This window comes from Leucopleurus acutus (assembly GCF_964270905.1).
Source record: "Leucopleurus acutus genome assembly, chromosome: 16".
NCBI lineage: Eukaryota > Metazoa > Chordata > Mammalia > Artiodactyla > Delphinidae > Leucopleurus > Leucopleurus acutus.
The window spans coordinates 72,139,266-72,163,450 of NC_139158.1; the positions used below are offsets into that span (position 1 = coordinate 72,139,266).

Sequence of the window (24,185 nt, forward strand, 5' to 3'; positions counted from 1 at the left end):
CATTTCCTAATATGGCTCCTCCATCCATCCAGCTGCCTGAACCAGAGGCGGGGGGCTCCCCCAGACTCCATCTCCCTTACCCATCAATAGCCGGTCCCCAAGTCCTAATAATTTCTTCTTAAATATTTCTCCAACTAGTCTCTTCTCCAGCCTCTCTCCTCAACAGCCACCCAAGAGAGATCTTTTTACCCCAGATAGAGTGGCCTGGGAAGGCCTTTCGGAGGGGGTGACATTTAAGCAGAAGATTTAGACTGTCCTTTTCCCCTGAGGGAGCAAGCGGAGAGATCCAGGCAGGCGGGGTCAGAGCCCTGCCGAGAGCCCCAGGCAGAAGCAGCGAGGGAATTCCAGGGCAGGGAGGCTACAGTTCAGAGCAGGGTCAGTGGTAGATGAGCCCACTGCCAAACGGGGGCTTCGCAGGAGCTGGGACCTTATCCTGGAAGCACCGGAAGCCACTGAAGGATTCTAAGCAGGGGAGTGACATGAAAAGATGTACTTTTTAAAGAGCTCCTCCTGGCTGTGGTGTGGGGAACAGACAGAGGGAAACAGGGCAGAAGCCAGAGCTGCCACAGCGGTCTTCTAGGAGACGATCCAGCACCTCACAGGGGACCGGGCCTCCGGAAGCTACTCAGACTGAGCTGTAAAGATCCTGTCTGGGACCCAAGGTTGAGGCAGGAAGGAGTTGTTCCTAGGTCCCCTGCCACCCACAGCCACTAACGGCAGCCAAGGCTCCCTCCACCCAGGGCCAAGCTCAGCTCTTAGATGGCCCTGCTTCCCCATAGCCATGGCCATGCCCCGGGTGCTGCTCAGTCCTCTGCCCTCCATGCTGGGTGACACACTGAGAGCCCAGTATGGAGTTCAAAGTCCATCCTCCTCCTGTAGGTACCAGATCACCCTGGGCAGGAGCTGTCCCCTTGAGGACCTCCATATCCTTGTCAGTAAAACACAGATGGTATTTTGTTTTCAAGGTACAGGGAGGAACGAATGAGACTATTTGTGTGTCCAGGGAAAGATGGCAGACTCTGAAGCCCAATGGCCTGGGTTTAAATCCCAGCTCTTATTTAAAGGCTGTGTGGGACTCCCCTAGTGGCGCAATGGTTGAGAATCCGCCTGCCGATGCAGGGGACACGGGTTTGACCCCTGGTCTGGGAAGATCCCACATGCCGCGGAGCAACTAAGCCCGTGCACCACAACTACTGAGCCTGCGCTCTAGAGCCCGCGTGCCACAACTACTGAGCCCACGTGCCACAACTACTGAGCCCACATGCCTACAGCCCATGCTCCACAACAAGAGAAGCCACCGAAATGAGAAGCCCATGCACTGCAACAAAGAGTTGCCCCAGCTCGACGCAACTAGAGAAAGCCTGTGCACAGCAACGAAGACCCAAGGCAGCCAAAAATAAATAAATAAAACTTTAAATTTTTTTAAAAAATAAAGGCTGTGTGACCTTGAGCAAATTACCCAAACTCTCTGTTTACAAGATCTGGCATGTTTGAGAAGAGAGGTTAACACAGGCTTTGTAGGACTTCAAGGAACGTGTGTAGGCTTTGGCTTTGACCCTGAGCATGGCAGGAGGGTTTGAGAAAGGAAGTGATCTGATCACTCTATGTTTTGAGATGACTGTTCTGACTACAGTACTGTGGGGACAGTAGATGGGGGAGGCCAGGGTGGACACTTGGAGACTGGTCAGGAGGCCACTGCCATAGTCCAATGGCTCAGACCAGGATGGTGACAGGGAGGAGACAGTGGCCAGATTCAGAATGTGCTTTGGAGAAGAGCTGGCAGGGTCAGGAAGGAGATTGAGAAAGAAGTTAAGCCCCCGGAGAGAAGATGGAATAAGAAGAAACAGGTGAGGGAATTCCCTGGTGGTCCAGTGGTTAGGACTCTGTGCTCTCACTGCCGAGGGCTGGGGTTCAATCCCTGGTCAGGGAACTAGGGTCCCACAAGCTGTGTGGTGCAGCCAAAAAAAAAAAAAAGAAGAAGAAGAAAATGAAACAGGTGAGGGCTTCCCTGGTGGCGCAGTGGTTAAGAAACCGCCTGCCAGTGCAGGGGACATGGGTTCGAGCCCTGGTCCGGGAAGATCCCACGTGCCGCGGAGCAACTAAGCCCGTGCACCACAACTACTGAGCCTGCATTCTAGAGCCCGCGAGACACAACTAATGAGTCCACGTGCCACTACTGAAGCCCGCACACCTAGAGCCTGTGCTCGGCAACGAGAAGCCACTGCAACGAGAAGCCCGCGCACCGCAACGAAAAGTAGCCCCCCGCTCACTGCAACTAGAGAAAGCCCGCATGCAGCAATGAAGACCCAACACAGCCAAAAATAAATGAATAGATAAATAAATAAATTAAAAAAAAAAGAAACAGGTGAGAACACAGTCAACTGAGGCCCAAGTCACAGGGGCAGAAAAGAGGCTACTGGAATTGGCCAGGGTGAGGGAGGGGCCACGGGCCAGATGCTGCCCTCCTTCCCCCTCTCAGCCCAGCTCACTCACAGCTGGGAGTCCTCCAGCGTGTTCTGTCCATATCCCAGTCTGACCAACTCCCCGGTCCCCCTGCCTGCTGACCTCAAGATCAAACTCCAGCTGGATCAAACCCGCACCCACCTCTCTAGGGCCCATGGAGGTGCCTAGACAGTTCCCAAGATGCCAAATGGTTGTGGGAAACAGAAAATCCGACCAGTTGCCCCACAAGGGCTTTTCCTTTTCCTCCTCCCTCTACCGCCCCCCGGACACTCTCACCTTCTTGCTCCGCTAATGAGCGCTATGTGACCCTTTAATGAGCACCTGCGATTAGACCCCATCCTGGTGCCCGGTTAACCCACCCTAATGGCCTCATTAAGGTCCCTGCATCAATAACTGGCACTTGACATGGGCAAAGGACAGGCAGAGATAATCCAAGGGGCTTAACCCCAGTGAGTCAGAGCCATAGGTTCCAATTAATAATATTATCGTTAATGACATTTATGGAGCATGTAGCCTGCTCGCCCTCAGCTAAGTGTTTTTTGTGCAATACTTTACCTAAACCTCCAGCTGGCAGGGGCAATGGTCAGGGGTATGGACCCGGAGTCACACCTGTGTTTACGAGATAACTTACTTCCCCTATCCTGGCTCAGTTCCCTCGTCGGTAAGACAGGGTCAATAATATACCTATCTCACAAGTTGTCACCAGATTCCAGTAAGTCAATCCAGGTACAACATTTAAAGCAGTGCTTGCCATGCAGTAAAGGCTAATATACTTACATGATAAGTTAAATAAAAATTAAATCAACAACAGCTTCCTAGGGCAGAAAAAAGTGCAACAAGAAGGAGAAGCGTGTTCTTGCCAGAACCCTCTCAGGGAATTGGAAGAGACACTTTTTTTTTTTTTTTTTTTTTTTGCGGTACGCGGGCCTCTCACTGTTGTGGCCTCTCCCATCGCGGAGCACAGGCTCCGGATGCGCAGGCTCAGCGGCCACGGCTCACAGGCCCAGCCGCTCCGCGGAATGTGGGATCTTCCCGGACCGGGGCACGAACCCGTATCCCCTGCATCGGCAGGCGGACTCTCAACCACTGTGCCACCAGGGAAGCCCGCAAGAGACACTTTTAAGTGTCAGGGCAAACGCCCAAGGATCATCAGTTCTCTCCTAAGGAGTGGGTGTCTGGATAAGTGAGGGGGTTCTGGCTTATGAAACAGAGGGTTCAAATTTGGATCCAGAGCTGAACTGCTCCAAGCAGTGAGGAGAGGCAGAGACCTCCCAGCTCCAAACAAAATGAGCACAGAACAAACCCATGAGGAACAGGAGAGGTAGGGGGCGGGAGGGACCCCATCTCCCAGGTCAGCTCTGGAGAAGGTCCTGTTCTTACTTTCAACCTACAGAGGCTGAGGCCACAGCAAGGAAACAGTGTGTCCAGATTTGAATCCAGATCCAGTGGCCCTTGACGTCCTTGCTTTTAAGTGCTAGACCCCAGAGAGGGGATATCATGAGCCCTTGAAATGTGGGGAGGGAGGGCAGACCTCCCTCACTGGGGATGCTGGGGGCCCTTTGGCCCAGCAGCATCCACGAGAGCAGAGGCAAGAGGTACGTTCTCCTTTGGAAGATGCAGAGATTTGGGCCCAGAGAGGGGGCACCACTTCTCCGCGGCTCCCAACAGGTTACCATCGTGAGTAGGAAAATCTTGGAGGGTCAGATGGCCCAGGGTCAACTCTTGACTCTACTTGTTCTGTGGCCTTGGGCAACTGCCTTCACTTCTCTGAGCCTGCTCTCTTCTCAGTGACATGGGGATGGCAATGCTCTCGTCCTCCAAGTGTGGAGGGATTAAATTCGCTGACTCAGGAGAAGGCTCAGCCCAGCCTTGGGAGATGCTCAGCAAATGGTAGCAGCGTCCTATGCGAGTGCATCACCTGCCACAGGCTCTCGGTTGAGTCAAAGAAACAGTGACTGGTTCAGCCCTGGGAACTGCGTGCGTGCGTGCATGTGTGTGTGTGTCTTTTGGTGTCTCTCTGTGTCCGTGTCTATAAAGTGGGATAAGCTTCCCCTGGCTCACCTGGCAGCAGGAAGATAAAAGTCAGAGGCACAGAAGGCAGAAGCCTTGGGCTGCGGGTCTCTGTGCCCCACAGACCACCTTTTTCTAGGCTGGGGGCTGGCTTGATTCCACAGGGATACAGGAAGAAGCAGCAACCCTGGAATTCTCCAGAGGCGTCTGGGTCAAAGTTCCTAGGGAAGAAGGCCTCTTATCTCTGAACTTACCTGCCATAATATAAGATGGTTTCAGGCTTGATGGCTCCATCCAGATGGACGTGCAGTTCTACCTGCAAGGGCACAGAGGAAAAGGAGAGAAAAACAGACACCCATGAATGCCTGAAGGACCTTACAGAGGGTCATTGTTAACACTAGCTGTGATAACCGTTAGTCACCACAAACACTTCACTAAACTGTTCACACGCATTATCCTGTTTCATCCTTGTCTGTGGGGTGGGTTTAATTATCATCTCTGCCTCTTTCACAGTGGAGAACACTGAGGTTCAGAGAGGTTAAGTAACTTGTCCAAGACCACACAGCTCTAAGTGATGGAAACAGGAACCCAACCCAGTGCCTTTGTTCTTAACCACAGCTGCTAAGTGGCAGAACCGGAATTCTAACCCAAGCCCAATTCTGAAGCTGGTGCTCTTTAACACGAGGCCAGCCATGGGCCTGGAGGAGCGACAGAGCCTCAGCCACCATGCAGGCAGATCCCACTCTCGGCCAACTCACCAAACAAGATCCAGCTCTAACAAAAAGGATTGGCCACAGACCTTCTGGACTAGTGAATACCTACAACATATTTCAAAAATCAGTCTCCATTTTCAAAAGCATGTGTTACTGAAAATGAAACATAGCTTATCAGGAATCAATATTTGACAATAAGATCCTTCTAGGACTCCAGAAAGGGCACCAGATACTTGGCCATCTTGGTGATCCTCTCCTACATGCTCAGCCCCATGGACAATACTCCATACACAAGGCCAAGAGTTTAGCAAGGACTTTGGGGAGAGCCCATCAGGCTGGATGCCCAGCTCTGCCTCTTCTCTGGCTGTGTGATCTTAGACAAGACACTTGATCTCTCTGAGCCTCAGTTTCCTCAACTGAAAACAGCTGCAAAGATTGCCTCCCTGTCCAAGAAGAGTTTAAGGATTTAAAAAGACAGTGTAGAATGATGAAAAGTCTGAAAGAGAAATTAAGGAAACAGTCCCATTTACCATTGCAACAAAAAGAATAAAATACCTAGGAATAGACCTACCTAAGGAGGCAAAAGACCTGCATGCAGAAAACTATAAGACACTGATGAAAGAAATTAAAGATGATACAAACAGATGGAGAGATATACCGTGTTCTTGGATTGGAAGAATCAACATTGTGAAAATGACTATACTACCCAAAGCAATCTACAGATTCAATGCAATCCCTATCAAACTACCAACGGCATTTTTCACAGAACTAGAACAAAAAATTTCACAATTTGTATGGAAACACAAAAGACCCCGGATAGCCAAAGCAATCTTGAGAAAGAAAAACGGAGCTGGAGGAATCAGGCTCCCTGACTTCAGACTATACTACAATGCTACAGTAATCAAGACAGTATGGTACTGGCACAAAAACAGAAATATAGATCAATGGAACAGGATAGAAAGCCCAGAGATAAACCCATGCACATATGGTCACCTTATCTTTGATAAAGGAGGCAGGAATGTACAGTGGAGAAAGGACAGCCTCTTCAATAAGTGGTGCTGGGAAAACTGGGCAGGTACATGTAAAAGTATGAGATTAGATCACTCCCTAACACCATACACAAAAATAAGCTCAAAATGGATTAAAGACCTAAATGTAAGGCCAGAAACTATCAAACTCTTAGAGGAAAATATAGGCAGGACATTCTATGACATAAATCACAGCAAGATCCTTTTTGACCCACCTCCTAGAGTAATGGAAATAAAAACAAAAATAAACAAATGGGACCTAATGAATCTTAAAATCCTTTGCACAGCAAAGGAAACCATAAACAAGATGAAAAGACAACCCTCAGAATGGGAGAAAATATTTGCAAATGAAGCAACTGACAAAGGATTAATCTCCAAAATATACAAACAGCTCATGCAGCTCAATATCAAGAAAATAAACAACCCAATCCAAAAATGGGCAGAAGGCCTAAACAGACATTTCTCCAAAGAAGATATACAGATTGCCAACAAACACATGAAAGAATGCTCAACATCAATAATCATCAGAGAAATGCAAATCAAAACTACAATGAGTTATCACCTCACACCAGTCAGAATGGCCATCATCAAAAAATCTAGAAACAGTAAATGCTGGAGAGGGTGTGAAGAAAATGGAACCCTCTTGCACTGTTGGTAGGAATGTAAATTGATACAGCCACTATGGAGAACAGTATGGAGGTTCCTTAAAAAACTAAAAATAGAACTATCATACGACCCAGCAATCTCACTACTGGGCATATACCCTGAGAAAACCATAATTCAAAAAGAGTCATGTACCACAATGTTCATTGCAGCTCTATTTACAATAGCCAGGACATGGAAGCAACCTAAGTGTCCATCAACAGATGAATGGATAAAGAAGATGTGGCACATATATACAATGGAATATTACTCAGCCATAAAAAGAAACAAAACTGAGTTATTTGTAGTGAGGTGGATGGATCTAGAGTCTGTCATACAGAGTGAAATAAGTCAGAAAGAGAAAAACAAATACATGCTAACACATATATATGGAATCTAAAGAAAAAAAAAAGGTTCTGAAGAACCTAGGGGCAGGACAGGAATAAAGACGCTGATGTAGAGAATGGACTTGAGGACACGGGGAGGGGGAAGGGTAAGCTGGGACAAAGTGAGACAGTGCCATGGACATATATACACTACCAAATGTAAAACAGATAGCTAGTGGGAAGCAGCCGCATAGCACAGGGAGGTCATAGAGGGGTGGGATAAGGAGGGCGGGAGGAAGATGCGAGAGGGAGGGGATATGGGGATATATGTATGTATATAGCCGATTCACTTTGTTATACAGCAGAAACTAACACAACGTTGTAAAGCAATTATACTCCAATAAAGATGTTAAAAAAGAAAAAGACAGCGTAGGTGGGCGAGTCGGCCCATAGGAAGACAGCCCCTGCCTCTCAGCCAGCGTGCTTTCCGCAGGCTGTTAAGAGAAGCACAGCAGGTGCTGGGAAACTGGGAAAGCAGCTGTCATCTCCCTGTTCCAGGTCGTGGAAGAAACTCTTCCCCAGCCAGGCAGAGAGCCAGAAAAATTTTAATAAACATCTCTATCAGGGTGGGGCCTTCTCTGGAACTTGCGAGCCTGAACAGGAAAGTGGCTGCCTTGGCTGGAGAGGGAGTAGCCAGGGAGCCACTGGCCCCAGGGCATCCTGGAAGCACCCACAGAGCTGCCTCCTGTGGGGGAAATCCGGCCTGGGGCCCATGGGAGGCCAGCAGAGACGGGCCACCAAGCCTCCCTATCAGGACATCCAAGTAATCACATCTCTCCGCAAGTCACTCAGCAGCAAAGGATCAGCTCTGTCACAGACCCTGCCTCCAGGGAGCTGCTGGATTCCCTGATGAAATGAATTCAATGCCCACTCAGCCATAAGTTTATCGGGTTCTCAGAAAGTGCTTCCAGTGCAGGGAACTGCCAACCAGCTGTTTGACCTTGGACAGGTGACTCCACCTTTCTGAGCCTCTGTTTTCTTATCTTTAACCTTCACAGGGCCATGGCGAGGATCCAGCCAGAGAGATGGGGTAGTGCTGTGGTTAGAGCTGCAATCCCAGGCTCCTCCACTCACTTCCTGGGTGACCTGGAGAAAGTTACTTCGCTTTCAGTGTCTCGGTGCTCTCATCTGTCCCGGGGGGAAGATGACATGCCTTCCTCCCAGGGCTTCCTGAGACTTAACCACGTGACTGCACGTAGCGTGCTTAGATCAGGACTCAGCACGTAGCAACAGCATTTAGCATAATAAGCATAACTAAGAATCCCTCATTCACCAAATAGTTGAGGCCCTGCTGGGTGCACTGGGGATGGAGAGATAAACTAAAGTGACCGAGTCCTGCTCCCGTGAGGCTTACAGTCCAGCAAGGGAGAGAGACATTAAGTAAATGTCACGTTGGTAAACATAAAATCACAAGCCAAGACAACTCCTGGGAGGGACAGACACAGACCTACCAAAGAGGTAACAAACAAAAGAACTCGCCCAGCTAGAGGGCCAACGATGGCTTCCCAGAGAAAGCAGCGCTTAAGCTAATAGCTGAAGGATGAAGAGGAGCCAAGTAGGCAAAGGCAGGGGTGAGCAGGAAGGCTGGAAGAGCATCTAGGCAGAGGGAACAGCATGTGCGAAGGCCATGCAGTGGGAGAGGATGTGGTGGACGAGAGGAACTGAAATGGGTTCAGAGAGGTGAGCGGTTGTGGAGCTGGAGAGGCTGCAGGGGCACAGGGAGGATTGGGTTCCAACCTGAGAGCAACAGAGAAGCCATGACAGGGTTTGAAGCTGAGAAGGACAAAGCATAGAAAGACCAGTTAGAAGTGGTCTTGTGAAGTTTATGAGCGATGATGGTGCCCCGGACCAGGGTGGCAAGGCAGATACGGCAAAGCAGGCGGACAGGAAGCCGTGTCAAGGATGATGCTTCAGGTTGGGCCTGGGTGGGTAGCGATTCCCACGCTCTGAGACAGAGAGCCCAGGAAGAAGACCAGGTGCTGAGGGGGAGAGGAGGGGTAGGGCACAGGGCGAGAAGTACGGTTGGTGTGATCTCACTTATGTGAAGTCGGGACACCCCTGCGACCTCCAAATGCACGTGGACGGACCCAGTGGCTGTGCAGGTCTGGAGCTCCCAGAGGTCCAGGCTGGAAATATGAGTGGGAATATAGATGACTGAGGCTGTGATTATGAATGAGCTCACCCATGAAGGGAACGTCGAGGAAAGAGCATGGGACAAAGGCTGGACGAGCACCAGCACCCAGTGGCTTAGAGAAGAGGGTGAGCCTGGAGAAGAGCTGCCAGAGAGACGAAGGGAAACCAGGAGTGTGTGGTGCGCAGAAAGGCAAAAGGCGATCAGACTTCAAGAGGGAGGAGTCACCCCCTCACCAGGGTCAGTGCAGAGGGCTGAACGGAAGTCCCGCAAAAGATGTCCACATCCTAACCCCCAGAACATATACTTCCACAGAGGGCAAAAGATGGGATTACAAACCTTGAGAGAAGGAGTTTTTCCTGGATTTATCTGGATGGGCCCTACACCCAGTCCTCTTTCTCCTTATAAGGGAGGCAGAGAGTTTTGAGAGACACACGCAAGAGGAAGCAGCCCTGGGACCACAGCAGCAGATGAGAGCAACGCGGCCACAAGCCAACGGACACCTGCGGCCACCAGAAGCTGGAAGAGGCAACAAATGGTTACTGAGAAGCTGGGGGGAAGGGTCCCTATGAAAAGGAAATAGAGGAGGAATCAGCCAGGGGGAAGGAACAGGAAGGAGAGCGAACGGGCAGAGGGACATGCAGGCACTAAGTGTCGGAATCAGGTGGTGAGAGATGAGGCCAGAGAGAAAGTTAGGGGGGTGGAGGGCAGGGAGATCTCACAGTAAAGGGCGATCCCCTGAAGGGTTTTGCACGGGGGAGTCACCTTTTAAAAGCTTTCTCTGGTTGCTGTGTGGAAAGCAGGCTGAAGAGAAGTCAGAACAGAGGACAGAGAGCTGACACAGTGGTCCAGGTGGGAGATGAGCCACCACTGGGAAGACTTGCTGCAGCACCAGACGCAGCAAGTGCTCAGGGAGCCTGAGCTGAGCAGTGAGAGCGAAGGAGGCCTCAGAGAGCCCCCGGGCTGCGGGAGACTAGAGTGCCCGGCGGGAGGGAAAGCAGAGCCTGCCACTTGCCCACCGTGCCCTACAGGTCCCAGCCCTCCTCAGGGCCTCCTGGGAAGCTGCCCAGACACGTTTCAGGGGAGGAACAGAGGCCAGGAGCTGCCTCCACAGGCGGTCTAAGCTCAGGCAGGCCTCCCACTGAACTTTCTGGAAAACTGAGACTACCCATGGAGAAATCTGTCAGCTCAGAGGTGGACGGGGACCCTGCTCCGTTGGACCCATGCAGAGAAAAGAAGTAGCAGCAGTGGCCTCCAACTTACTGAATAGCTCCTATGTTCTACATGCATCATCTTATTTCATTCTTACAACCAGCGAGGTGGGGACTTCACTCCCACATGAGGAAACTGAGGCTCAGAAAAGTATCCAAGGACACAGAGGCAGCGGTGGAGTCAGGATCTGTACCCAGGTTTGAACCTTGAGCTCCTGCTCTTCTTGCTCTGCAGGCCTAGCCTCAGATGTAAATAATCCAGCAATAAAAATAGCTGTTTACTGGTATCAGACCCTTTATTTCATTTGGTCTCCACCCCTGGGCAAGGGACACACCAGCTCCATGTTGCAGATGGGGAACTGACTTGCCAAGCTGAGCTCAGAGGAATTCCGTGACCTGCCCAGGGTTACCCAGACCGACAGTGGCAGAGCTGGGTTAGAAGCCAAGTCCCTCCACCTCTAACCCAAGTCCTGCGCGCTGCCACACGACCTCCCTGGCGCTTGCACCAGACCTACACCCGGCCTCCTGACCACTCAGGAGGAGAACTCAGCACCCCCCTCCCCTGCATTCGCTCTCCATGGGCCTGACTCACAGCGAATCTGACAGAACTGCAGGAAATCCTCCAGGTCTAAACAGGAAGCATCCCCACTCGCCACAGAATATTTCCTAAGCCCCCTTCAGGTGCCAGGCTCTGTGCGGACGTGGGGAAACATGCCGAGTCCTTGCTCTCAGGAGACGCTAGGCAGGCCGGTAAGGCCCAGGGAGGTACATGCACTCGCCAAGGTCCCCCAAGGTGTCAGTGGCAGAGCCAGGACGGGGACCCAGGTCTTGGACTCCAGGACCAGACACTCCCACATCTGACTCCCGCTCACAGCTGGAGGGGCTGTCTACCTTCAAGGCACACCTGAATCACACTGCTTCTCCCCAGACCCCCTGCAAACACACCCATTTTGTTTTCATCCCACTGACTTTCTCAGTTTCCTTACTTACCATGCCCCTGTCCCCAGCTTAGTTTCTTTAAAGCGGTGACTTTGTGCTATCACGCTGTGCCCTCAGGGCCTAGGACAGTGCCCCGCCTAGCAAGAAGTGCTCAGTAGGTGTTGAATGACTAAGTGATTGTTTTCTCCTCTCCCTGTCCCATGTCAGCAGTGCTGTGTCCTCTCCCTGCAGCAAGGAAGGGCTGACCTACCCCCTTGGGCCTGGCAGAGAACCCAGATGGGGCAGAGTAGCCAGGGTTGCTTGACCCCCCAGAACCCGGGCACTGCAGTCAGAACCTGGATGAGCCACAGGTGCCCACTTCCCCTCTTAGCACTGCTCTTGGCATGGAGCTGGGCAGAACCGGAGGTCAGTGCCCTCATGCCACCACAGCCTCTCAGCTGACTTCTGGGGTGAAGCCAGGAGACAGAGCAGCTCCAGGTCTGACATTGTTTCAGTCACACGTCCTCCAGGCAAGTCCTCTGGGCTCAGCCGCATCTGGGCTCCTATAGCTCCGAGGTACAGAGCAGAAGGGGCCCAGCAGTCCCTCAGTGCCTCCTGCTGACTCAGGGCCCAACCAAGCTCTCTGCTGCCTCTGTGAGCTTCCCCAGGGGCTTCACACAAGGCAAGGCGTGTCCTCAGCCAGGGGGACGTCCTGTTGGGCAGCAGCCTCTAGGAACTTAGCACGGTTACCCCCATTTTCTAAGCGAGAGGTCTGAGGCTCAGAGAGATTAAGGAACTTGCCCTAGGGCACAGTCTAATGAGTGCCACACCAGGAGGCTGTCTGACTCTAAAGCGGGAGGTCATAACCACCACGGCACACTGCGTTCATCCTGCATGCGGGTGCTGACTCAGCACTGGTAAACTCTAAACGTGATTAATAAGCGGGACAAGGCTGATCGACAGCAGCTGGCGTTGGCCTGCCCCCTGCCCACACTTGGCATTTCATGTAGGGTGGATACAAATATGATTCCCGTTTTACAGATGGGGAAACGGAGGCACAGAGAAGCAACTCACTCAAGACCCCCAGAGACCGTCTCTTCCCCCAGCTTGCCGCTCTGGAGCCTCAGAACCCTAAGGAGTGTGGGTGAGCCTGGTCCCAACACTGTGGGTGAATGTAGGCTTGAACCTCACCTTGGCCGCCCTGGCTTACTCTTCTCCCCTGTCCAAAACCAGGCCACAGTCCTACCCTTCCCTGGCCCAGGGGGCACCCCCTAGGACAACAGGGCAGATGGACAAGCTTCTTCCAGCTCACAGGGCCCCTTCCCACCCAGGTCAAGCCCACCCTGAGGTCAGATGTGGAATCAGGAGGCTGGCTGGCCTGGCCTGCCTCAGTGTGTGACCACAGACACCGCACTTCCCTTCTCTGGTCCTCGCTTCTTCCTCTGTCAAACAAAACGCTTCAATGAAACCCAATCTCACTCTTCCCCTCCCTCCCAACTGCCCCGGGCAGGCGTTGTAACAGGTAAGGCCGGCAGGCTCTTCCCAGCCAGGGGCATTTTTCTTTTAACAGGTGGCTCTGGTAACAGAAAAGCACCAAAAGCCAAGCAGTGCTAATGCAGTGGGCTTTGTGGCGGGGAGAGGGGGAGGGGGGGAGGGGGGAGGGGGGAGAGATATATGCAGGTGGAGAGAGGCCACCGCAGGCCCCCACCGGGGGCCCCAGGGAGGAAATGCACACCTGAGGGCCTGCTGCGCCAGCCAGGTGCTTCACAAGCCCTAACCGGCATCCATCTCCCCCAAGAATACTGTGACCTTGGCTTTGTCAGCCCATTTTACAGAGAAGGAAGCTGGGGCTCAGGGAATTGTCTACCTGAGCCCTTGTAGCTGCTGAGTGGTAAGGCAAGGATCCAAGCTCAGTCTCTCCGAATCCCACAGCCACTCCAATTTACAAAGTGGGTGTAAATCAGCAAAGCACTTAACAGCATCTGCTTCAGTCTTAGGTAGGTCTGGGTTCAAGTCTAACTCTGCTTTCTGGCTGTGAGACTTTGACAAGTTCCTTCCCCTCTCTGAGCCTCAGTTTCCTTATATGTATATGAAGATAATAGGAGTTTAAAGGGCTGTTGTGAGCATTAAATGAATTACTATACGCAAAGCAGTTAGAACAGTGCCTGAAACGGAGTAAACATTCAAATACGAGAAAGAAAAGTATGTTGGACATTGAGGCTCAATTCTCTGCATTAGGAAGGGACCAGCTCACTCTCCAGCCTACAGCTTCAAGGCTGTCAGATTTTGTGTAGCCTTGGACAAGCCACTTCACCTTTCAGGCCTTAATTTCATCATCTGTAAATGGGGACGTAAACATCTGCCTTGTTGAGTTGTCCAGAGGATTCTGTGAGATAAATCACTGAAGGTGCCTGGTACCCACAAACACTCAAATGGCAGCATTGTTACTGTTCTTATAATGACAGGCATGTGATCAGCGTTGCTCTCGCGACACTGAACTCCTGAGGGCCATGGGATTTTCCAGCCTTGCCTCATGTGGAAACAGACTGATAAGGGCCACCCCTCCACCCCCCTTTGTGTTCAGGAAGCTACTTGTTGAAATAACATAATCAGAGCAGATAGGCAGCTGCCTGGGATTTTGCTACTCAAAGCGTGGTCCACGGCCCAGCAGCATTAGCATCTCCTGGGAGCTTGTGAGGAGCACAGCATCTCAGACCCCATCCCAGATCTCCTGATTCAGAGTCTGAACGTTGACAAACGTCAGGTGATGTGACTATACATTAAAGTTTGGAAAACACTGCCTTGCTCTGCCTTCTCAAAGTTGGCCAGTCCTGAGACACCTGGTGGTAGGTATGAGAAGCCCAAGAGCCCAGCAGAGGCTCCTGTCCCAGAAAGACCCACTCCTGGGGCACTGGAACCACCACCCCCAAAGGCTTCTGCAGAGGCAGTTCAAGAAAGCTGGCTAGGGCATGGGATTTTTGAAGCCAGACCACCCTGGGCTCAAACCCCAGCTTGGCCACATCCTAGCTGTGTGATCGTAGGCCTAGTTAATCTGTTCCTCTCTGATCATCTATAACATGCGATGACACCAGCTACCTCCCAGAGTCATTGCTAGGATCAAATGAATTAATGAAGGTTAATGTATTCAGAATGGTGCCTGGCACAGAGCAATAATTCAACTGCATAAGCTCCAGCTGTTAATACTACTGGTTCTCATTACTGGCTACTCCACCCATGGGAAGGCAGGGAACTGGCTCTGAGATTCACACTCCTGGCTTTGCTGGCCAGCTCAGGCACGTTCCCTCCTCACAATAATATAAAATGTAGGACATGTCACGTACATAGTGGTTGACACTCTACCTTCCCTCCCAAGCATTGCCTTTTAACCTTTGGACACCCCCATGGCAGGTGGAGCCCATTTCCCAGGTGTAGAAACTGAGGCCTAGAGAGGGGAAATGACCTGCCAGCTTGAAGCAGAGAGGATAGGGTGAGGCCAAAAAAATGGGCATGATAATAATAGTCCCTCCCTCATAGGCCTGTTGTAAAAGTGTTGCAAAGACTGAGTTGGTGCATGTAGCAAGTTCTACAGAAGGGTTGCCTATTATTTCTCTCCATAACCCCTATTTCACTCCCTGTCAAGGAGTGTCTACTGCCTTGGGATTCATATCAGGGTAAGATGATCCCCCAGCCCAAGGGCAGAGGGAATCCCAAAGCAACAAAAAAAAAAAAAAAAAAAAAGGAAAAAAGGGGATTCCATGGCCATCCAGTCATTTGGTCTCCGTGCTTTCACTAAGATCCCGCAAGCCGCGCGGGTGTGGCCAGGGAAAGAAAAAAAAAGCCTTCAAAGGAAAGAAGAACTAATGATGGGGCATAGGGCATCCAGACGAGCTGTGAAGGAGGCATGGGGGATGCAGGAGCTCAGCCCCAGTGCCTGCGACGTCTGGCAGGGAGTAGCGAGCATTTGCCCTCTGGTAGGGGCATCAGAAGTGGGGGCCAGGCCTCACCTCCTCAGAGCCCCCCTTCAGCTTCCCCACCTCCCCACGGATTCTCACCAATGCTTTTCCAATGATATCTGCCGTCATCACTCACACCTGTTTCTCAGAGAGGTAAATTGAAGCTGATTGCAGCTCACTCCTTCCCCTAACCCACCCCCAGCAGTCTCAGCCCTACTAGCTGATTCACCCTGCTGAACAGACTCCTGGGCCCCTGCCTTCCTTGGACTGAATCTCAGTGCTCCAAAGCCCACCAAGTGGGCCCAGACCCTCCCTGAACCCACCATTCCCTCCCACCCAAGCTGGTGGGAGGAGGGACAAGGGGGTTATCCCCTGGGGCTAGTGGCCGTGGCTTGGCCCCAAGTGAACGCTACCGGGGCCCAAGGCCCACCCAGCCCCTCTAGTGTGTAGGGAGGGGTGCCCTGCTCCCCTCCCTCCTGTCTCTGGCATGGCCCACTGCTCTCACGGGCACATCCACAAACCTAGGCTCCTTGGCACTCAAAAGCCGTCACAGTGTTGGAGTATGAAGCTGTTTCCGTTCACCCAGCACTCAGTATGTGTTGTCCACAACACTAGGTGCCTATAGGTGTAGAAACCGGGCCCCATTTTACAGCTGAGGTTCAGAGAGCTTAAGCCACCTGCCTAGGCTGCTCAGCGCCGGCGGTGCTAGGACGCCCATCTGACAGATAGTGAAACTGAGACCCAGATGGGTCAAATCAGAGGCAGAAGCAGAACTTGGAAGCCATCAAGGGCCGCCTCCGGATTCAGGACTCTTCCTGTCTCTTTGCCTCTCATTAAACGGCCTGGAGGCGGGCGAGGGCCTGAGCTGAGGGAAGAAAGCGCCTGCAGGGGCCCCGTTTGCTCCCCGGCCGTGGATGCCCCTAAGCCCTCCAGCCAGACAAGGACCCGGACGCCGAACCCCGGACCCCGAGCCCCCGCCCGCGCTCACTTTGGGCTTGTCGAAAGCTGGCGTCTGGGCCATGGTGCCAAGCGTGCACCCCGGCGCTGCTCCCTCCGCCGAAGATCCGTGGTCCCGCTGGGTCGATGGCCGGTCTGCTTTCCCGGGGGCCTGCAGTGATCGCGGCCCGCCAAGCTCTTCTTAATAGGGCCCGGCTCCACCCACCCACGCCTGCCCCGGGCCCCGCCCCCGCCCCGCCCCCGCCCCCTTGCCGGCGCCCCGCTCTGGCCAACAGACCCGCGCGGCGCCTTTCCTGGAACTCCTGCAGGGCGGTGGGGACGTACCCGAGCCACCTCCGGGCCGCGGCCCGCCCCCAATCGCTAGCCCGGGACGCCGGGTTGGAGGCACCTGTGGGCTCAGGCTGCAGCCGCCTGGCCGGGCTCTGCCTCCCGCCCGGTCCCTCCGGCACGGTCACGCTACTGCCTGGGCGCCTGCAGGGTGCCAGGCCCGAGCTGGAAGCTGGGAACCGGTGCGCTTCACAAACCTCGTGGGGCTCGCACTCTACCGGGCGAGACATACGCTCATCGCAGAATCACACAACGTAAATGTATAATCAGGAAGCTTTAATGGGGGCCAGCTGTGGCCTGCAGGTGGGGGAAGGCTTCTCTGAGAACACGGAGTTTACCAGGTGAGGGGGGTCGGGGTGGGTGCAGGTGGAGTGGAAGAGGGAAGCCGAGGTGGAGAGGGCATTCTGTGTGAGAGATCCCAGGGAGCTGGGGAATGAAAAGAGAGGAGGGGGCACACGGCGAATCCCCTCCTAGGCATTTTCCCTTGAAAAACCGGCCCACAGTGCAGCCGGAGAGAGCCTGCAAGAATGTTCCCACCGGCGCTGTTCCTGATAGCAAGAACATTGGAAACACCCAGATGCCCATCCACAGGCGGGTGGGCAAATAAACTGGAATATTCACACCATGGGATATTATACTGCAGTAAAACTGAATGAACTTCAGCAGACAACGACACATCTATCTCACAAACAATGTTGAATAAAAGAATAAGTTGCAGAAAACTACATACTCTATGGTGCAACTTTTCGGATGTATAATAAAAGCGAAACCAAAAATATGCATGTTTAGACAAACATGCATCCGTAGAAAAAAAATTTTAAGCAAAGGAAAGATAAACACAAATTTGAGAAGAACGGTTATCTCAGGGGAATGGGTGGGGGAGAGGAGGGGGCGGGAGCTGCACACAGGTACATTCAGGTTATTGGTGGTGTTCCAGTACTTGGGTGGGATGGTGCTGCTATTTCATTTCATTATAGAATAAATACATTAATAATAAATAAGGGGGAAAGAGGGAGTGGGAGAGTGGAGGGCAAGGGGCCAGAGAGTCAGGCAAGAACCAGATCACATGGGGCCTGTGGGATGCGATGAGGATTTGGTCTTTCCCCTGAGAGCACTGGAAAATCAATGGAGGGTTGTAGGTGGAGGCAAGATGAGGTTAAACTTTTGTTTGGGAAAAACATTCTCCAGCAGCTACTCCAAGTGTGGTCCTGAAATCATCAACCACAGACTCTCAGACCCCATCCCAGCCCTTTTGAACCGGAGTCCGTACTTGAACACCATCCCCCATGTGGTTCGTGTGCAGCTGGAGATGAAGCCTGGGCTTGCTGCTCTGAGGGGAAGGCATTGCAGAGGGGCCAGAGGATGCGTGGGAGAGCAGGAAGGAGGCAACTGCAGGGTCTGGGTGGAGATGCCCATGACAGTGGGGGACATGGGGAAAATCAGATGCAAGCTACCTTTAGGGTGTAAAATCATCTGGGCTTGTGTCGGGTTGTGTGAGAGTAAGGGTGAGAGCGGGTCAAAAATGATCCTTTGGATACATTGTTGAAGCCAGAGGGGTTTTCTGTAAGATCCTTTCCTGGCTCCCCATGTCACTCAGGGTACATGATAATGGCCCCTGTTTACTGAGACATACTTGGGGCCAGGTTCTCAGGGAAGCACTTCATCCCATTTAATCTCTACAGCATCCTGTGAGGTAGGAATGGGTCCCACTTGACAGATGAGAACTCTGAGGCTCAGAGAAAGGACAGCCCGCTTGGCACATGTGTTATACATGGCAGAGCTGGGATGTGAATTAGAATCTGACTCCAGAACCTTCACTCTCCTCCTTATTACTGTCTCCCCAGCCCCTGTCATGACATTCCGGACCCTCTCCAACATCACTTCCCAGCACATTCCCCAAACACTAGTCAACCTGGATGACTTGCTGGTTGGTGAAAAGTGACACGGTTCTTTGCTAGTCCTCCCATTGCCCGATGGAGTCTAATTTTCCTCCTTTTGTACCTGGGCTGGACTGAGTGACTTGTTTGATAGAATGTGGTGGAGGTGACGTTCCTGGACTTTGAGCCTAGGTCATAAGAAGTCTTGCAGCTGCCACTGGGACCTCTTGAACATTCTTTCTGGGAACCCAGAGTCACTGTGTAGGAAATCCAAGCATGTTGAGATCATCACACTAAGAGAACCCATGTATAGTCATTTCAGTCCACCAGCCTTTCCAGCATCTCCACCAAGAAACCAAACACACTAGTGGAGCCATGTTGGACCCTCCAGACCAGGACAGCTGCCAGCTGAATATGTGGAGCAGAAGAATTACCCAGCTGAGCCCAGCCCAAAGTCCTGACCTACACAGTTGCATATCTAATAACTGGCTGTTACTCGGAGCCACTAAGTCTTGGAGTGGATTGTTAGGCAGCCGTAGATAACAACTGCTGGCTCCAACACACCCCAGCCCCTCCAGTCTCTGCCCCTTAGTTTACTCCATCCTGACACCCGGAAAAGCCTTCTCCCAGATCCTGGACTATTGAGATTATGCTTTCCAAGCAAGTCAAATGCAAAGGAAAAAAATCAGGCTGTGTGCTGCGCATCTTCTGTTTGACCCTCCAGATGCACTTTCTGCCCTTCTCGCTACTGCTGTGCCAGGCAGCCCGACCACTATGGAAACACCAATAGGCTCGCTTGCTCTCTGACTTCTGGTGGGGTTTGGTTGATGGGGGCACCAGCAGGAGATCGGAAGGCGGGAGGAGGGAGAAGTCAGGATGTTTATTCCCTCTCTCCCCCCACAGTCACTGGGTCAACTGTGTCTCTCTACCAAGATCAAGGCTCCCAACAGCTGGCCCTCTCCACACCATTCCCTCTCCAGGTTCCCTCCTGCCCCCCCGGCTACTGCACTAGCCTTCATTGCTTTCCCTAAACTCTGCTCTCTGGGTTAGGGTCCCCCCAAAAGCAGAGCTTGAGATAAAGATTTGAGCACAAGTAGTTTATTTGGGAAAAGATCCCAGGAAACATGGGAAGGGGAGGGCAGAAGTGAGACAGGACGTGAGAGAAGCTAATACATCCAGACAGCTTACCAGACAGGACAACTGGAGCTCAGTCCCTCAGGGGAACTCGGAGATGAACGAAGAATGTGTCCCAGAGCTAATCCAACTGAGGAGCGAGGAGGCTGCCAGGTTTGTCCACCCACTGTCGACTGTCGTTGTTGGAGGGCTGCTCCAGGATGTTACGTTCCTGGAGTTTTTAGGTTGCTCAACACAGTGGCTAAGCTTACTTGCACAGTTAGAAAACACCTGCAGGAGAGAGAGAGAGAGAGAGAGAGAGAGAGAGAGAGAGAGATGCTGACTCAGGTATTAGTAGGAAGTAGCTGTTGCCACGTAGAGGTCATGGCTGAGGACATATGGGCAGTGCACTGACAGCTACACCTACCTACCTCTTTGTAAATAAATAATTTGTAAATTATACAAATTTAGTATTTTTTCAGCTTTACCAAGGTATAATTGACAAATAAAATAGTAAGATTAAAGTGTATGATGGGATGATTTGATATACGTATCCATTTTGAAAGGATTTTTCCCCATTAAGTTAATGAATGCATCCATCGCCTCACATATTTACCTCTTTTTGCCTGTGAGAACATTTAAGTTCTATTAGCAAGCGTCAATTATACAATAATGTTATCAACTATAGCCACCATATTATACATTAGATCCTCAGACTTTATTCATTTTATAACTGAATGTAAATAATCCCTTTATTAAACTCTCCTCAATTACTCAGTTTGAATGTGTCTCCTGGTTCCTGCTGGGACCCTCAGTGATACAGGCTGGCCTTGAATTTCTCCACGTCAGTACACAGTGGGCCAATGTCTACAGAGTTGGAGGAGGGATGGAGAGATACCCACCCCCAGATTCATTATCCACAAAGTACATCACTCCTGTGTGAAGAGAAGTGAGATCTATTTTCAAACACGCAGGAATTGTAACTCTCACATACCCTTCCTGAAAAATCTAGTTTAAGATCTAATTCCAGTCAACAACAACCACCAACAAAAAACAAACAAAAAGAACCCCTCAGAACTAATGAATAAGAATATCCCAATCTAAAACAATCCTGGTCAGGAGTATAATCTCCAGTTAAAGAATTAAGTTGTGACAATAACATTGGTAACTTAGTACGACAGCACTAAATATAATTGTTAAAGTTGTGAAGGGGAAAAGTTACATAATGAAAAAAGATCTGACTTTCAAGGCAGATGTATTAGGGTAACGGTAGTTACTGTAACACACAGACTGTTACAAATACCTGGCAAATAGGCTAGAAGTAGAGTTCTTGTTCATGTAACAATTCTGGGTGAGCAGAAACTCTCCACTCAGTCCTTCTGAATCTACAACACGTGGGTCTCAAGGTTACCCTGGGGGTCATCTTTATTCCAGCCATTCAGAGGGGGAAGAGAGTATTAAGCAGTGTTGGGGCTTTTGAGGGGCCAGGCTCAGAAGTAGCACACAACTCTTCAGTCCACATTCAATCACCACAACTGGGTCATGTGGCCCCACTGAATTGCAGGGGAGACTGGGAAATGTAGTCCAGGCTGGGAAGGAGCGGAGAGCCCGGATGTGGATGAGCATCTAGCAGTCTCTGCTGGAGTGGGAATGCATCTTCCTGAAGGTAGCCCTTTTGCTCCCCTTCCCATAAGACTTGTCATCATCTTCCATGTATCAGAGTCATGGGACCTTGTCTAACCTCACCAGCCAGGTAGATAGTCTTCAAAGGCAGGACACATTCAACTTCTCCTACATCTCTAGCCCTGACCCAGAGCCTGCTGGAGAGTAGGAGCTCGTTATATGTTGGTAGAATGATGGAAGGTGAGTAAACAATTCAGATCATTGTTCACAAGCTCCTGAGATATGTGGGAAGCCCTCGCCTGAGCGTGACCTTGTGTCCAGTCCTATGAAGGGCTCAGGCTGCCTTGGGTTAAGGGAGGGCAAGTCAAAGCATAAGGGAAAGGATTTCAAGACATAGGCAAATTAATCCCTCTTAACCCCACACACTCATACAAAATATGTATCACAATAATAGCTCCTATTTATTATCTATTAGGTGCTGGTTATCGCAAGAAGGTATGTGCGTGATCTCATCAAATTCTCGCAGCGGCCCCATGAGGTAAGTGATTAGCTCTGTTCCCTGGTGCAGAAACCGAGGCTCAAAGTGGTGAGACGTGAAGCTGGAGTTTGAGTGTAAATACGCTAGACCTCAACCTGTGCTCTTGACCTCTGTCAGCATCTGAAGAAAACAGGATAGGTTGGGCGGCAACCAGGTCTGGAAGAGCCCCGCGTGGGCAGGCAGGAGCCCTGGGTTTGCATCCCAGCTCCGCATCTGGCTCTGTGTGACTCAGAGTGGGTTACCTCATTTGTTCAGCACATAGTTCCCCAGCTGGCTCTGTGCCAGTCACAGGATATGGAGAGGAAAGTCCCATTCCCAAGTTGCAGTGCAGCAGGGGGGCTCTGTGCCACTGGTTTGATACAATATGACAAGAGGGTCATTAAGCATTTCTTCCTCTTTGGCTCTGTTGTCTTCCTCTGAGAAACTCTGAGCAAGGGGTTGGGACGTCAAGGGTTGCAAACTCAAAGGCTGACAGAGCCAGCATGGAATGCAGACTGGCTCCACTGCTTCCAGCCTTGTGACCTGTGACCCAGGCAAGTCTTCTCTGAGCCTCAAATTCGTCATCTGTTGAGCGGGGACACACATTTACATACCGAGCTCATAGGGTAGTGTGTATATATATAACATACCTAGCTCATAGGGTAACCCATACACATATCTAGCATATAGGATAACGTGTGTGTGTGTGTGCGTGTGTGTGTGTGTGTGTGTGTATATATATATATATATATAAAAAACTAGCTCATAGGATTATATATATATGATTATATATGATTTATATATAATATAGGATTATGTGTATCTATAAAATATTATATATGTAATATATATACCTTACATATTATATAATATATGCCTTATAGATATTTTATATTATATATATACCTTATAGATATTATAGAAATTTTATATATATATATATTAGCAATAGAAGTGGGGATTGCTCAATGAGGGAGCAGATGCTCCAACTAAATCCTGCTGTGCTGAAAGAATTCAGTGTTGCCAGATCCTCCAATTATTCAAGAAAAGCCAAATATTGCCATTTTAATGTTCAAAATGTGTTCAAATAGCTCCTGATTTTAAAAACTTTGTATGAGCTAAAGAAAACATCTGTGGGCCAGATTTTGCCCCTGGCCCTGTGGACTCCATAACAGCTAAGGTCTCTGCTGATTCTCATCTTCTAGGATCTCTGAATAGGAAAGAGGACAACAAGGGAGGGGTTGCCCCCAACTTAAGCTTATAGGATCAGAATCAGATGCACACAACAGAAAGTCCTAAAATAATAGTAGCCAAAACAAGAAAGAAGTCTATTTCTCTGTCCTGTGAAAGAAGTCCAAAGGCTGGCAGTGCAGGCTGGTATGGCAACTCCATGAAGATGGTTCCTTCCATCTCTCTTTCTGCCATCCCTAGCAAGTGGCCCCTTTCCTCATTGTGCAGTATGGCTGCTGGAGCACTGGCCATCACATCTGCAGCCCAGAGAGCAGAGTGGAGGAAGACCATTTCTCTTATAAAGATACTTCCTGACTTGCTCACAACACTACTATTTATATAGTCACATGGCCACACCTAATTGCAAAAGAGACTGGAAAATGCCTTGGAGCTAGGGGGCAAGGTAGCTATCTAAAAAGGGAGATTCTGTTACTAAAGAAAAAGAAGGTAGTAGATATTAGAAGGCAAATAGCCTAGTGTGTGAGGAGGGCATGTGGCTAGCTGGAGGGGGTGTTACCAGGCAGCTAGCCTCTGCCGCCCACTTCACCTTTCTGCCTCATGTCTTTGAGTCTCTTTCCGACCAAAAGAAAATTAGAGAACAAGACAAAAAGAGGCCAGCTGAATAGAATAATGACAGCAGCAACTTACCAAGGACCTGCTAGATTCCCGGCCCTGTGCTGAGCCTTGCTGTACATTCTCTCAGATCATCATGGTCCAGCCTCTCCCGAGAGGGAGCCTCCTGCTCCGGTGAGGAAGGGTCATGCCCTGCCTGTGCCAGCTGGGGTAAAAGAAATCCAGTTGTCCCACAGATGGTTACCCACCAGCCTTTCTGGTTTTAATTCTGCTCTGTACTCGGCCTTTGGAGATTCCTGGTCCCTCCGACCCCTGAGACTTTCTGAAGATCTTAAATTGTCTTGTGTCCTGATGGCTCCCCCTAAATTGTCAGGTTTCAACCTCTCGGGTTTCTTAAGTCAGTCCCCACTCACCATCTGCTTTCCAGCTTCCAGAATGTGGTTGACTCCTCTTATCTGCTGTCATCTTCTCACATGGTCTCTTTGTTCCAGCGGACAGGTGTGCATTTTTTTT

The 24,185-nt window shown here is 50.8% G+C and overlaps 1 protein-coding gene across 4 annotated transcripts in view; it reads right to left on the reverse strand.

Moving 5' to 3' along the window:
- ADA (adenosine deaminase) overlaps window positions 1-23,763 on the reverse strand; it is a 33,687-nt gene extending 9,924 nt beyond the window's left edge. For 3 of the 4 annotated variants that reach the window (XM_082856204.1, XM_082856203.1, XM_082856202.1), the window contains exons 1-2: window positions 16,444-16,509; window positions 4,728-4,789 (exon numbers count right to left, since the gene is read on the reverse strand). In XM_082856204.1, coding sequence (XP_082712330.1) covers window positions 4,728-4,789; window positions 16,444-16,476 — 95 coding nt within the window. In that variant the 5' untranslated portion in view covers window positions 16,477-16,509. Of the gene's footprint in view, window positions 1-4,727; window positions 4,790-16,443; window positions 16,510-23,747 lie in introns of those variants that run through there. The other variant, XM_082856205.1, reaches the window with a different exon arrangement.
- Window positions 23,764-24,185: the final 422 nt, after the last annotated feature.